General features: G+C 42.7%; 1 protein-coding gene across 6 annotated transcripts in view; it reads left to right on the plus strand.

The window, feature by feature from the left end:
* MITF (melanocyte inducing transcription factor) overlaps nucleotides 1-12,868 on the plus strand; it is a 169,407-nt gene that overhangs the window by 142,040 nt on the left and 14,499 nt on the right. For 3 of the 6 annotated variants that reach the window (XM_075574296.1, XM_075574297.1, XM_075574298.1), the window contains one exon: nucleotides 10,822-11,034. In XM_075574296.1, coding sequence (XP_075430411.1) covers nucleotides 10,822-11,034 — 213 coding nt within the window. Of the gene's footprint in view, nucleotides 1-9,353; nucleotides 9,521-10,821; nucleotides 11,035-12,868 lie in introns of those variants that run through there. The other 3 variants (XM_075574301.1, XM_075574300.1, XM_075574299.1) reach the window with 3 other exon arrangements.

Genomic DNA, 12,868 nt, shown 5'->3' on the forward strand with positions numbered 1-12,868 from the left:
GTCTGTGTGAAGGTTTGGTGGTGTATTTTAGGCCCTAAACCATGGCTGATCAAAGCAAAAAGCAAAGTGCTGTTACTCCAAAAAGGAATAGAAAATCTATAACTTTGGAGACCAAGCACAACATCATAAAGCGCTCTGAGAAAGGAGAGACGAACACAGAAATTGGACGTTCCTTGGATATACCTCGCACAACTATTGTGACTATAATAAAAGACAAGGCAAGAATCCTGGAACAGATCAAGGGCTCAGCACCTATGCAAGGTACGACAATAAGGCAACGTGCTGGGCATATTGCTGAGGTAGAAAAACTCCTCATCATATGGCTGGAAGATCAATCCCAGCGTCATGTGCCCATTAGTTTAGCCTTAATTCAGGCCAAGGCTTTGAGTCTGTATGAGGACATTAAGCAACAGCATGGAGAAGGGGCCACTGAGGAAACGTTCACTGCAAGTAAGGGCTGGTTTATGCGGTTTAAAGAGAGGGCAAACTTGCATAACATAAAAGTGACCGGTGAAGCTGCTAGTGCTGATGAGGAGGCAGCTAAAACCTTCCCTGTTACATTGGCCAAAATTATAGAGGACGGTGGCTATTGCGCACGTCAAGTGTTCAATGTTGATGAGACTGGGCTCTACTGGAAGAAAATGCCCAGTAGAAGCTACATTGCAAGAGAGGAAAAATCTATGCCCGGGTTTAAAGTTGCAAAGGACAGGCTGACTCTTCTGCTTGGTTCAAATGCTGCAGGTGATTTCAAGCTAAAACCTTTGCTTGTTTATCATGCAGAAAACCCTAGGGCATTCAAGGGTTATGCAAAGCACACACTTCCAGTGATTTGGAAGTCCAACCGTAAAGCATGGGTAACAGGGAGCCTTTTTGAGGACTGGTTCCAGCATCAATTTGTTCCGACTGTGCAATTATATTGCATGAACCAGAACCTCGATTTCAAAGCGTTGCTGCTCCTGGACAATGCTCCTGGCCATCCCGTGTACCTGGATGACCATCATCCAAACATCATGGTGGTGTTCATGCCCCCCAACACCACCTCACTGATACAGCCGATGGACCAGGGTGTTATCGCTTCCTTCAAGGCCTACTATCTTAGGCGAACATTTGCCCAGGCCATCAGAGCAACCGATGTGGAAGGTGGTCCAACCCTAAAAGAATTTTGGAAGGGTTACAACATTCTTCATGCAGTGAGAAACATCGGAGAGGCATGGAATGAGGTGAAACAATCCAATCTAAACGGAGTTTGGCGTAATTTGTGCCCGGATTTTGTGTCTGATGTCCAAGGCCTTACAGAGACTGTTGCAGAAGTTACAGAAACTGTTGTGCAAATGGCCAGAGATCTCAACTTGGAGGTGGAAACCGAGGATATTGAGGAGTTGCTCGCCTCACATTCTAACGAGTTGAGCAATGAAGACCTCATGCAATTAGAGGAGCAAAAAATTGCTGAAGAGGAGGCCCACCAATCTGCTGATGTGGCACAGCCACAGCCACGTAAATCTTTGTCTAGCAAAATGTTGGCTGCGGCATTCAAGCACATTGATAGCGCACTGGCCATATTTGAGGACAATGACCCTAACATTGAACGGAGTTCAACAGTCAGTCGTGGGGTGTCTAACCAAATCAGCTGCTATAGAGAGATCTACACGCAGAAAAGGAAAGGATCTGTCCAGACTTCAATGAAGAGGTTCTTCAAGAGGCCGAAACCTTCAACCGCACCTACATCACCTCCAAAAAGTCCGTTGTCTATTGAAGATTCCCCCCCCCCATCATCTTCCTCCAATAATTGATGTGTTTTTTTTTTTGCTCATGTACATTTCTGTACGGAATACAGCATAGTTTTATTTTTATAGTTTTATTTTACAGTTCTGTAATCAATAAATATAATGTTTACATCATAATCTATGTGTGTGCTGCATATCTTATTGCTTGAGTAACATTTTCTGTGTATTTTAGCATTAAAAATGCCTTCAGGAACGGAACGTTTAATTTAAACTGTGTTCCTATGGGAAAACGGGTTTCGCTTTACGACGCTTCGCTATCCGACGCCATTTTGAGTAACGCATTGCGTCGGATAACCGAGGACTGCCTGTACATGTATTAAGCCTCCAGGAGCTCAAGTGGCCAGGTAGTCGTCGCGGGTTTACTAGGACCAGCTGGCGACTTGGGCTACTAAAGGTTTACAATGTTACCAAGTTCTACAATGTTAATGTTATGTATTTGTATCACCTGTTCTAGATTTGCCTAATTGTATCTTGCCTGTAGTGGCCATTACATACAAGATCTGCCCATGTATCAGAGTTTAGTGAATAGCATGTGAATAAGTGAATTGGTGTTAATATCTCATTTGGATGTTCATTTGCATATGCTGCATTAAAAATCCCTGTATCACTGCATTAAAAAGCCCTGTATCACTGCTTTTCCGCTGGTAATATGGCTTTACCGCTGCAATATGGCTTTACCGCTGCAATATGGCTTTACCGCTGCAATATGGCTTTACCGCTGGCTATATGGCGTTACCGCGGCTATATGGTGTTACCGCTGGCTATACGGCGTTACCGCTGCAATATGGCGTTACCGCTGGCTATATAGCGTTACCGCTGCAATATGGCTTTACCGCTGCAATATGGCTTTACCGCTGGCTATATGGCTTTACTGCTGCAATATGGCTTTACCGCTGCAATATGGCTTTACCGCTGCAATATGGCTTTACCGCTGGCTATATGGCTTTACCGCTGCAATATGGCTTTACCGCTGGCTATATGGCTTTACCGCTGGCTATATGGCTTTACCGCTGGCTATATGGCTTTACTGGATAGGTCAATGAACTAAAATTGGCGTATAACACTGACCACGCCAATTTTTTACTTATTGATCAACTGTTAGTGAATCTAGGACATAGAGCAGGGGTGGCCGCACTCAGCCCTCAAGAGCCCCCATCAGATCAGGTTTTAAAGGAGCAATTTGTGTACTTAGAAAAAAATAATAATAATTTTTTTTTTTTTTTTACATAGGTTTGAAACGTGGTTCTCCCGAACTGAACTGCATTCATTTTTGCTCCCGGGACCCCCCTCCAAAGGGGGTGACGGTATCTCAGCAAAATGTAAAGCTCCCACGTCACGCGGACCAATGGGAAGCCGAACCCGATGATGTCAGAGCTTCCTATTTACCCGCAGGGCGCGGGAGCTTTGAACCTCCGCCATTACGTGAACCCTGCTGGCCGAGCGGCTACCGGCACCGCCTACGGAGATCTGTATCTCTAGAAGGAGGAGCTCACTGGAGCGGAAATTAATGGGGTTCAGCAACGGGGTCCATACGTAATCATGGAGGGAACAAGTAGTGCATTGGGTTGTAATGTATTATTAACAGGACCCAGACTCTCTTATAGGGTTAAAAATAATAATCCTTCCTTTTTGGATCTGCATCGAGTTCACTTTATGAGGAACCAATCATGTGGCCAAGAACGCAGTTGCGCAGTAGATGATTGCTTGTGCTTGTATGACTTTGCCATACATTTGCTGTGTAAACTGCCCCGTGTACCAGTCTACGACGTTTAGCGGTGACCAAATCTTTGCCAGTGTTTAGCCACTACTCACCTTGCCGCAGGGACCCCTAGCCAGCGGGCGCTTTGCCGCCAGGGTAAATCCCTAACCTTCCCTAATCTTAACCCCTAATACTACCCCCTACCCTCAAACATTTAACCCCTTACCCTAAAACCCCTCACCCTAATTCCCTACCTTTAAAAGCTTAACCCCTTCACCTAAAAGCCCTTGCACTAAACCTTTACCCTAATCCCCTACACTAAACCCCTATCCGTAACCCTTAAATTAATTTATCTTGACGGAGCGGCTGCAGCTGAGTGTCCAGCAGCAGAGCAGCTGCAGCTATGTGTCCAGGGCAGAGCGGCTGCAGCTGTGTGTCCAGGGCAGAGCGGCTGCAGCTGTGTGTCCAGGGCGGAGCGGCTGCAACTGTGTGTCCAGGGCGGAGCGGCTGCAGCTGTGTGTCCAGGGCGGAGCGGCTGCAGCTGTGTGTCCAGGGCAGAGCGGCTGCAGCTGTGTGTCCAGTGGCGGAGCGGCTGCAGCTGTGTGTCCAGTGGCGGAGCGGCTGCAGCTGTGTGTCCAGGGCGGAGCGGCTGCAGCTGTGTGTCCAGGGCAGAGCGGCTGCAGCTGTGTCCAGCGGCGAAGCGGCTGCAGCTGTGTGTCCAGGGCAGAGCGGCTGCAGCTGTGTGTCCAGTGGCGGAGCGGCTGCAGCTGTGTGTCCAGGGCAGAGCGGCTGCAGCTGTGTGTCCAGGGCAGAGCGGCTGCAGCTGTGTGTCCAGGGCAGAGCGGCTGCAGCTGTGTGTCCAGGGCAGAGCGGCTGCAGCTGTGTGTCCAGCCGCGGAGCGGCTGCAGCTGTGTGTCCAGGGCAGAGCGGCTTCAGCTGTGTGTCCAGCGGCGGAGCGGCTGCAGCTGTGTGTCCAGCGGCGGAGCGGCTGCAGCTGCGTGTCCAGGGAAGAGCGGCTGCAGCTGTGTCCAGAGCAGAGTGGCTGCAGCGGTGTGTCCAGCGGTGGAGCGGCTGCAGCTGTGTGTCCAGCGGCTGCGACGGAAAGTCCCTCTGCGGTCCAATGCCAGCCCAAATGTCCGATATCACTCTATATCCATTTATTTTCTGCTTTTCACTTTGAAAATAATAGAATAGACTGTTTTCTTGTAGTTCTCAGAGGCTTATGTTTTTTCAGATCCAGCTGAAGACTATTTCACAGCATACAGTATTGAGACGTGTGTAGCCATTTGTCCTCTTGGATACTAATCTGCCCTACCTAACACATAAGCCCTGGTACCAGTGCAGGCAGTGTTAGGGTTAAATTAATGCCCTTGCTGCAGCAGCAGTAGTAAACGGCTCCCATGAGTGACGGGGGTGGGGGGGCTAAAGCCTGTGTGCTGCCCAGGGGCTCAGATGTACAGCCTCAGAGGTACAGCACTGCGAGAGTACAGGTAACAGTAAAATATCCCAGAGGGTGGAGGAACACCTGTTACACGTGTAACCGGGTTCTCCAACTAGTTCTCCAAGGGGGCCCAGATCAGAAAACATTTGGGAGCAGGAGTACCACCTTATTGTAATTTAATTTTACATACAGTGAAAGACCTTTAACATTATTATATTTCAACATTTTGCTAGCATTTATATCATCTGTACCATCTATATTCGGATATTAGCTTTAAGCAGCAATGCCAGGTTTCATTATTTTTTTCATTATTGCAGGATTGAAGCAGCGGGTCTCCGGAGCTGAGCGGTGTTAATTTCAGCTCCAGGGACCTCCTGCTTCCAGAGGTCCTTACCTCCGTAGTTGTTGCCGGTATCACTGTGGAGTTTACATGTTCCCGGTCACGTGGGCCAATAGGAAGCTGCACTGGATGACGTCCCAGCTTCCTATTGGCCCATGTGACGTGGGTCATTTTAAACGCTGCCATTTCGTTTGGCACACCGTTCCCTGGCTGCAGAGATACCCCCTACGGAGGGAAGTACCTCATCCCCGGAGCTGAAATTAACACAGTTCAGCTCCAGAGACCCCCTGCTTCAATTCTGTAATTAAAAAAAAAAACACACAATAAAGGAAACCTGTATTGCTGCTTTAACTGACAAGTGAATTTTCTGAGAAAATCGTCACTTGGCTGCAACTAATGTGAAATTAGCCGGAGCAGAGTCCCAAGGACCACATCAAGGCCCCTTCACAGGCCACATTCTGCTGGTGAGACTCCAGATGAAGAGCTCAGATGTACTGTGTACGTCATGAGGGCCGGCAAACCAGTGGCCTTTGTGACTCTGGGCTTCATCGCGAACAGAGCACAGACCGCGACCGGCAACGACAGGGGAAGAATGACGTGGATATCAAGTGATCACTTTTGAGCAATTACATGCTCCGGAAGTGCCAGAGGGAGCCTTGCCCACGGCAGTGGCAGGACACTGAAGATGTTAATGGACCCTTCTTAGTTGGGGTTTGAGACTGACCAGTTTTTTAACAGTTTCAGATCCTTTATTACAGGGGTGCTCAACTCCGATCCTCAAGATCCCCCTCCCCCCCCCCACCCCCACCAACAGGTCAGGTTTTAAAGTTATCTCTGATTGAGACACCTGTGCTGAAGCAGAGATCTTTAAAACCTGACCTTTTAGAGGATCTTGAAGGCCGGAGTTGAGTACCCCTACTTTATTATATGGGAAACTTCATCTTCAAATTGTATGTGAGCTCCTTGGAATTGAACCCCATATAGTGCCAAAGTGGCCAGAAACGCATCACTAGCACTGAAAGAGTTAACACCGTTAATCACAGAGCTAGGATCTGGTGGGTACCGGTCTAGTACTGGTTAGACAGACGCACTATTTTAATTCACTAGCGAAGTCAGTCCCTGTTTTCAGTTCCATTTTTATTTTCTCTGTATACTCAACCATTGTGGAAGATGATCTCATATTAAAGATCATTCAATCATTCAATCATTCCGATAATGATGACTGACAATTATTTTTTCCCCCCTCAAATGTTGATTACACTATTAAACACAATGGATGGATAAACATATTTATTAATGCAAGGTGGGAATTTTTTGGTTGAGTCCCCCAAAAACCATAATTTATGTATGGCACAGTCACGTGAAGCATTAATTTCAGTCTGATGTCATTTGCCTCCGGGAGAGCCAATAAACAGTGAGGATGAGACTAGCAGGGGATTCTGGGAGAGGAAATAGAACCAAGCCGTCTCTCTGATACAGTGGCAATCCTTAGTACAGAAATTGTTGGTATGTTTTGGGCAGACGCAATGTATGGTATTACATAATAAATACAATCTAATGGCCCCTAGCCCCTTAATCACCTCAGCAGTTAATAACTGCTATAGTAATTAAGGGGTTAACCAACCTTTCCCGGGAGGCCATGTGGGAAAGGATGTGACGTCATCCAAAGGGAGTCACATGGTCTATTACAACCAATCAGATTGGGGATATAGTTCTCACAGTCTGATTGGCTGAAGTACCATGTGAGGGCATCCATTTTGGATTTGGTGATGTCATGTTAAAGGGAAATGAAGCACAACCATTCTGATTGGCTGGCTTCAGTCCCTTTATATGACGTCACCCCCCCCCCCCCCCACACACAAAAAAAAGCACATGATTCTCACAGCAAATCACAGGCGTGAGAACCATTTGCCAATCAAATGTGACGTTACAGGCCATATTTAAGGCCGTGATGGCTCATTTGAGCTCAAGAAGCCGACGTGTTAACATGGGGCTATTGGATTGACAAATGAAGACAGAAGATAAAGACAGAAGATAAAGAAATTAAAGAAATAGTCACAGATGAAGAAAGAAGAAGAAGATGGGAGATTACAGAAAGAAGAATTTTGTTACCTGGTCAGGATGGATGGCGTTGGATTGTGTTTCGTGATGTCACCGGACAAGAGCTTCCTGATTCCCCAGGATTTGGAGGGCCAGCGCTTCTAAAAGAAGAGAAATATTGAATATATGTACTTTTATTTTTACAGGTTTTTTTATTGGATTTTTCTTTTTGTATGTTTATCATTGCCTATTGACTGCTAATGTACTGTATTAATCTGTGCTTGTTTAGGGTACTGATGGATATAGTAATAGACCATGCATTTTTTGGCAAATGCATTTCTTCTACTGACTGTTATATTTTCTATGTAGTTTTATTGTTTAGGTTAAATTGTTTTGAATTGTTTTTTCCAGATTGTTTTGCGTTTTTATTTAGTTATGTATTTTGTTGGCTACTGGTTTAAGTTGGTGTTGTCTAGTGGTTGTATTAATTAATTGTAGTGTTGGTTAGTTCTTTTAGCTATTACATTTATTTTTTGGGCTAGTGGTATGATTTCTTTAATTGATTGGCAAGTCATTTTATTTTTTTTATTGGTTGGCAATTATTTAGGTAATTGATTGCCTATTGCTTTTAATTTTACAGTTTGGGGGTTTAGGTGCTTGTTGTATCTGTTTTATTATTGTGTATTTTGGACATTCAGGCTTTTGTATTATTGTGACCATTGACTGCTATAGTAGCTTATCATGCACATATTATATGGGTATGATGTACTACTATAACAATCAATGGGTACAGGGTGGGTATAGTGGACCCGGGGTGGGTGGTTAGGCCTCCCAGGTGGGTAGTGGGGGCAGGGTGAGTTAACCTCTTAATTACTATAGTCTGGTCCTGTAGCCATAAGGCCCTGAACAGTATTCTCTCACTTAATTCTTGTGAACTATAAAATGGAGTACTTCAGATTGCTGCCTTTACTGTGCAATCCACTATACTCTGTGTTAGCCTTTTTACCCAGAGATTACTTCCGATATGACTCTTTGTATTTCTTTGTTTTCGTATAGCAAATACAAATACCACTTGTAAGCACAGTCACATGTCTCAAAGGGGTCTGCACCCCGGCTTTTCACCATTTCTATTGGCATACAATGCTTCCACTGCAGCCAGGGATTCTGGGAAACTACATGCAAATGAGCACACTGTTACCTTTTCTGTAGAGTTTTCCAAACAGTTACCACGTTCTCTTGTAGAACGCAATGTACTAAGTATTTATATGCATATATCCTCATCTATTGTAGCATTTTTTTTGAGGATGTGTGTATATGTGTGTATATGTATATATATATCTTGTCAACAAACACAGTGTGTATATATATCTATATATAGATATATATATCTATATATAGATATATATACACACTGTGTTTGTTGACAAGATATATATATATATATATATATCACACACATATACAGTATATGTGTGTATATATTACCATCCTCAAAAAAAATGCTACAATAGATGAGGATATATGCAGATATATATATACACACTGTTTTTGTTGACAAGATTTCTATTGTAACAAGTAGTTCTGCAGAATTGGAGATTAATTATGAGTCTAGTTATGGGCGTATAATGTGACAATTTTGGATCCAAACACCTAGAGTACTGCTGCTGTATTTGCGAGAAGCGTTCTGTACACGTGTAAAAGAAACTTATACACAGCACTTTTGATGCAATGTCTACTTTCTAAAGAGAATACACAACTTTTAACCTTCTGGAGCAAAAGACACACCATTGTCTATCAGTAAGACTGGAACGAAAGATGAATAGACAACATGCCTACAGCCATTTGTCAGTCTGACTTTGATAACCCAGCACTAAAAAGGTCCTTTTATGTTTATGAAAAAGCGTGACGTCAAGACCATGAAAAAAAATAGTATCAAAATAGAGGGCTACACTTCCATTGGATCCAAAAAAACTCTTGTATGAACTGTTTGTTTCTTTACACGCGTAACTAATTAGCTTAGTTTATTATAGGCTGGGCCCGCAGTGTGGAAGTTTCCTTCGCTCTGTTTAGAAAACCTGTTTGCGGGCGTCCTATTTAAGCAGCTTCAGAACAGGAGATAACTGAAATTAAGGGATTTAGTGTAAAACAATTGGACTGATAACCCAAGAAATTCACCCTCCAAGATGCTGGAAATGCTTGGCTACAATCATTACCAGGTGGGCTTTTTTCCAAAACTCTATTTTACACGTTGTTATACAAAGTTACGATATGTGTATACTGTACATTACTCTTATCTGAGATTGTGTTACCCAAAACGTTGATTACTTGCAGTCAAATCTTTGACAAATGAAACGCTGGAAGGATCTGCAAATAATTTATATTGAATGCCCTGCAGATGTGTTTGCCAGGAAACATATACAAGGATATATATTGTGACATATTACATACTGTAAGGGTTTGTTAGATGATGTGAAAGGGTTATATCTTCTGGTGTTTATAGAATACAACATTTCAGTAGGATAACTATTTAGTTGGGTAGTTAAAGAAAACTTTTTTTTAGAATTGACTTAATGTTCAAAATTTATCAGTGAATTAGGGATGTTCGAATCTATATGCAACATATACGAGAAGGTGGATATATCATTTCTATGCATACTGCTCAAATTATTGTAATTGACGGCAGCAAACCTCAACTTTGGGATTTGTGTATTCTAGTTATAGGTGATCTAATTTTATTAGATCTTCCTGTATATTTTTAATTTTATAGGACATATACTTTAACTAATTTGGGGGTGGTTATGATGATAAAAAGGCTGAAACTGGCAACACAAGTTATTCAAAATAAAAATAATGAAATAACCTTTGTGTGTGTGTGTGTGTGTGTGTGTGTGTGTGTGAGAGAGAGAGATATGTGTTGCTTAATATGTTAATACTGAAGATTAAAACCTTCTCCTTTAGAAAGTAATAATGTTTTACAAATGACGTACGTTTTGTGCTAGGGGAAGGATTTGAGCTAACAAGCTACATGGCTGATGAGACTTTTATTGGGTTGTACCCCAAAAAATGGTGCCCATGATAAGTGGGCAGGATAATGATACAGATGATACTCTTCTATGTAAAGCAGAATGTTGGAGGGATTAATGCAGGAAGCTGTATAAAATCTTATGGCTGGTGGGTCGAATCATTACCAAGTTGTGATTTCTTGTGATTTATTACAAAGACTTAGCACTAGGGATACTTTGTTGCATTTTATTAAAGCTGCAGTGCTGGTTCCTGAGATAAATTGCCAAGAAAGGAGCAATGTGTTGTGCCTTAATTAACCCTTTGAGTTAATAGGGTTGTGCAATATAATACAATACAAGCTAGAGACCTGGAATACCATTGACTATCATCTCTCTTGCACAGTAACTAATCAAACGATTTCTTACTTACAAATAGCTGCTGTCGGTAGGCTGCACATTTCAGCATCACTGCAAAAAGATGGTGATATTTATCTTTTTTTTTTTTTTTTCCTCAGGTGCAGACCCACCTTGAAAATCCAACCAAGTACCATATCCAGCAAGCTCAGAAACAGCAGGTAAAGCAATACCTGAGTACGGCCAAACACTCCAACCACGCTTTAAGCCTGCCCTGTCTAAATCAGCCTGGTGATCACATCATGCCACCTGGAAGCAGTGCACCCAACAGCCCAATGGCCATGCTGACACTTAGCTCAACCTGTGAAAAAGAGGTAACTACAGCTGTCTTTACCTTATTAACCAGTCAAATAAAAGTGCAGTCCCATTTAGCTAGCCCCCCCCCCCCCCCCAAATCTTTGCACTTTTGATCCTTAACTGCTACTTCCTTGTGAAATCCTCCACACATCCTATTTTGGGGATAGTATATAACCAGACATATAGTCCAATTATCGGTGCAAAAGAAACAATCCACAGGTAAAGAATGTCATCAAATATCTTCTTAATGGCCCTTAGTGTGAGCAATTCATAATATTCATTGGAGTGTAATGATATAAACATGTGCACCTAGCTCATATATTAAGAGCATAGACAGTGCTATAATAGTATTGATTGCCCGTAGCTCATATTATAGTAGTCGCCTCAACCTTAGGCTTAAATCATTGAGTGGGATTTATGGAGTACTGGGGAAGCACAACAACCCAAAGTCAATGTGCACCTTTTCACCACCACACTTACATAGCCTTTATGCTCTAAGTAGTCTTATCTAACACTGTCTGGCACAATACAATTCCAAGGGTAACTCACTGTTTGTTGAGGCAGAGGCTCCACAGAGCTTGCCTCAAATGTCAGTTGAATTAAAGGCTCCCCAGGGGGTGCATCCAACTTGATAGTAGACAGGAAAGGAAGTAACCTCACGAGAAGGATAAGTGGAGCACCGCAGGTAGGGTAAATAGCGGAGGAAACGGCACACCAAGAATAAAAGTCGAATTTATTTAGAAGTGACTAAGAGAGGCATCCACAAAAATAGGACAGGCTAAGCAACTCTGACACGTTTCGGGTGAAGCCCTTTTTCAAAGAGTATTTATTTGGCAAGGAAGGTTACTTCCTTTGCTATTTGGGGGATATATTATACATTATGTACATTCTCTGGAGAAAAAAACAATTGGTAAAAAAAAACGTGCATTCATTTAGAACTCAGGTCCGACCACTCCATTCAGCACTCTTTCTATGTTAGGAATGCTTTCCTTTGTTCGTGTAGCACCAAAGCAGCACTTGTGTGTTCTGTAATGCCTGTTAATATTTAATGCACTGTTTCACCATGGTAATACTAATTGTGTACTAAGATGCTGCATGCCTAGCACTATTATATACACTTTTTACCACTTTCCCATTCGTATGCAGAAAGGCATCATTTTGGGGGGTGAACTGACCACAGCATTGATGTAACAAATAATCAACAAGACAAATATAAAAAGGACCGGTCCGGCTCATCCATACCTGTAGTCATATGACCACACCCAAAATGTCTATCATCCAGCCAAAGGGTGCCCCTCTGTATGCTCCACTACTCTAGGCAGGAAGGACTGCTTCGGTCACAACAGTCATAACCATGTTTAGAAGTCTTTCACTGGCAGGGTTCCTTGCCCTATGACAAACGATAATGTTAACATGATTGCAATTAAAGCATAATAATAATAATAATTGTTGTTGCAGTAACCCTTTCTAGAATTCCAATTTTTTTTATTTTACACCGCTGAATTATTCAGCAGGAAAATAAAAGCTTTACAATATACATATTTTTACTCCAGTTACAAATATTAGCAAAACATTTTTTTTTTTTTTTTAATTATTCGGTATCATCTTCACATTTGAACTAGAGGCTTTTGATGTCCTGAAAAGCTCACGTTCAAACACATTTCCAATAAACTAATTTAAAGCTTCAATAAAATATATTAAAATCATCTTACAAAGACAATTTTCCTCCAGGTTAAAGCAGACACGCATTGGTTAAAGGATAGTGGAAATTGTCACATGCCAAAGGAAAATTGACCATCAATTTTTACTTGCTTTAGCATGGAAACAATGATTATACACGTTAACCGTGTC

This window comes from Ascaphus truei, chromosome 17 (genome assembly GCF_040206685.1).
Source record: "Ascaphus truei isolate aAscTru1 chromosome 17, aAscTru1.hap1, whole genome shotgun sequence".
NCBI lineage: Eukaryota > Metazoa > Chordata > Amphibia > Anura > Ascaphidae > Ascaphus > Ascaphus truei.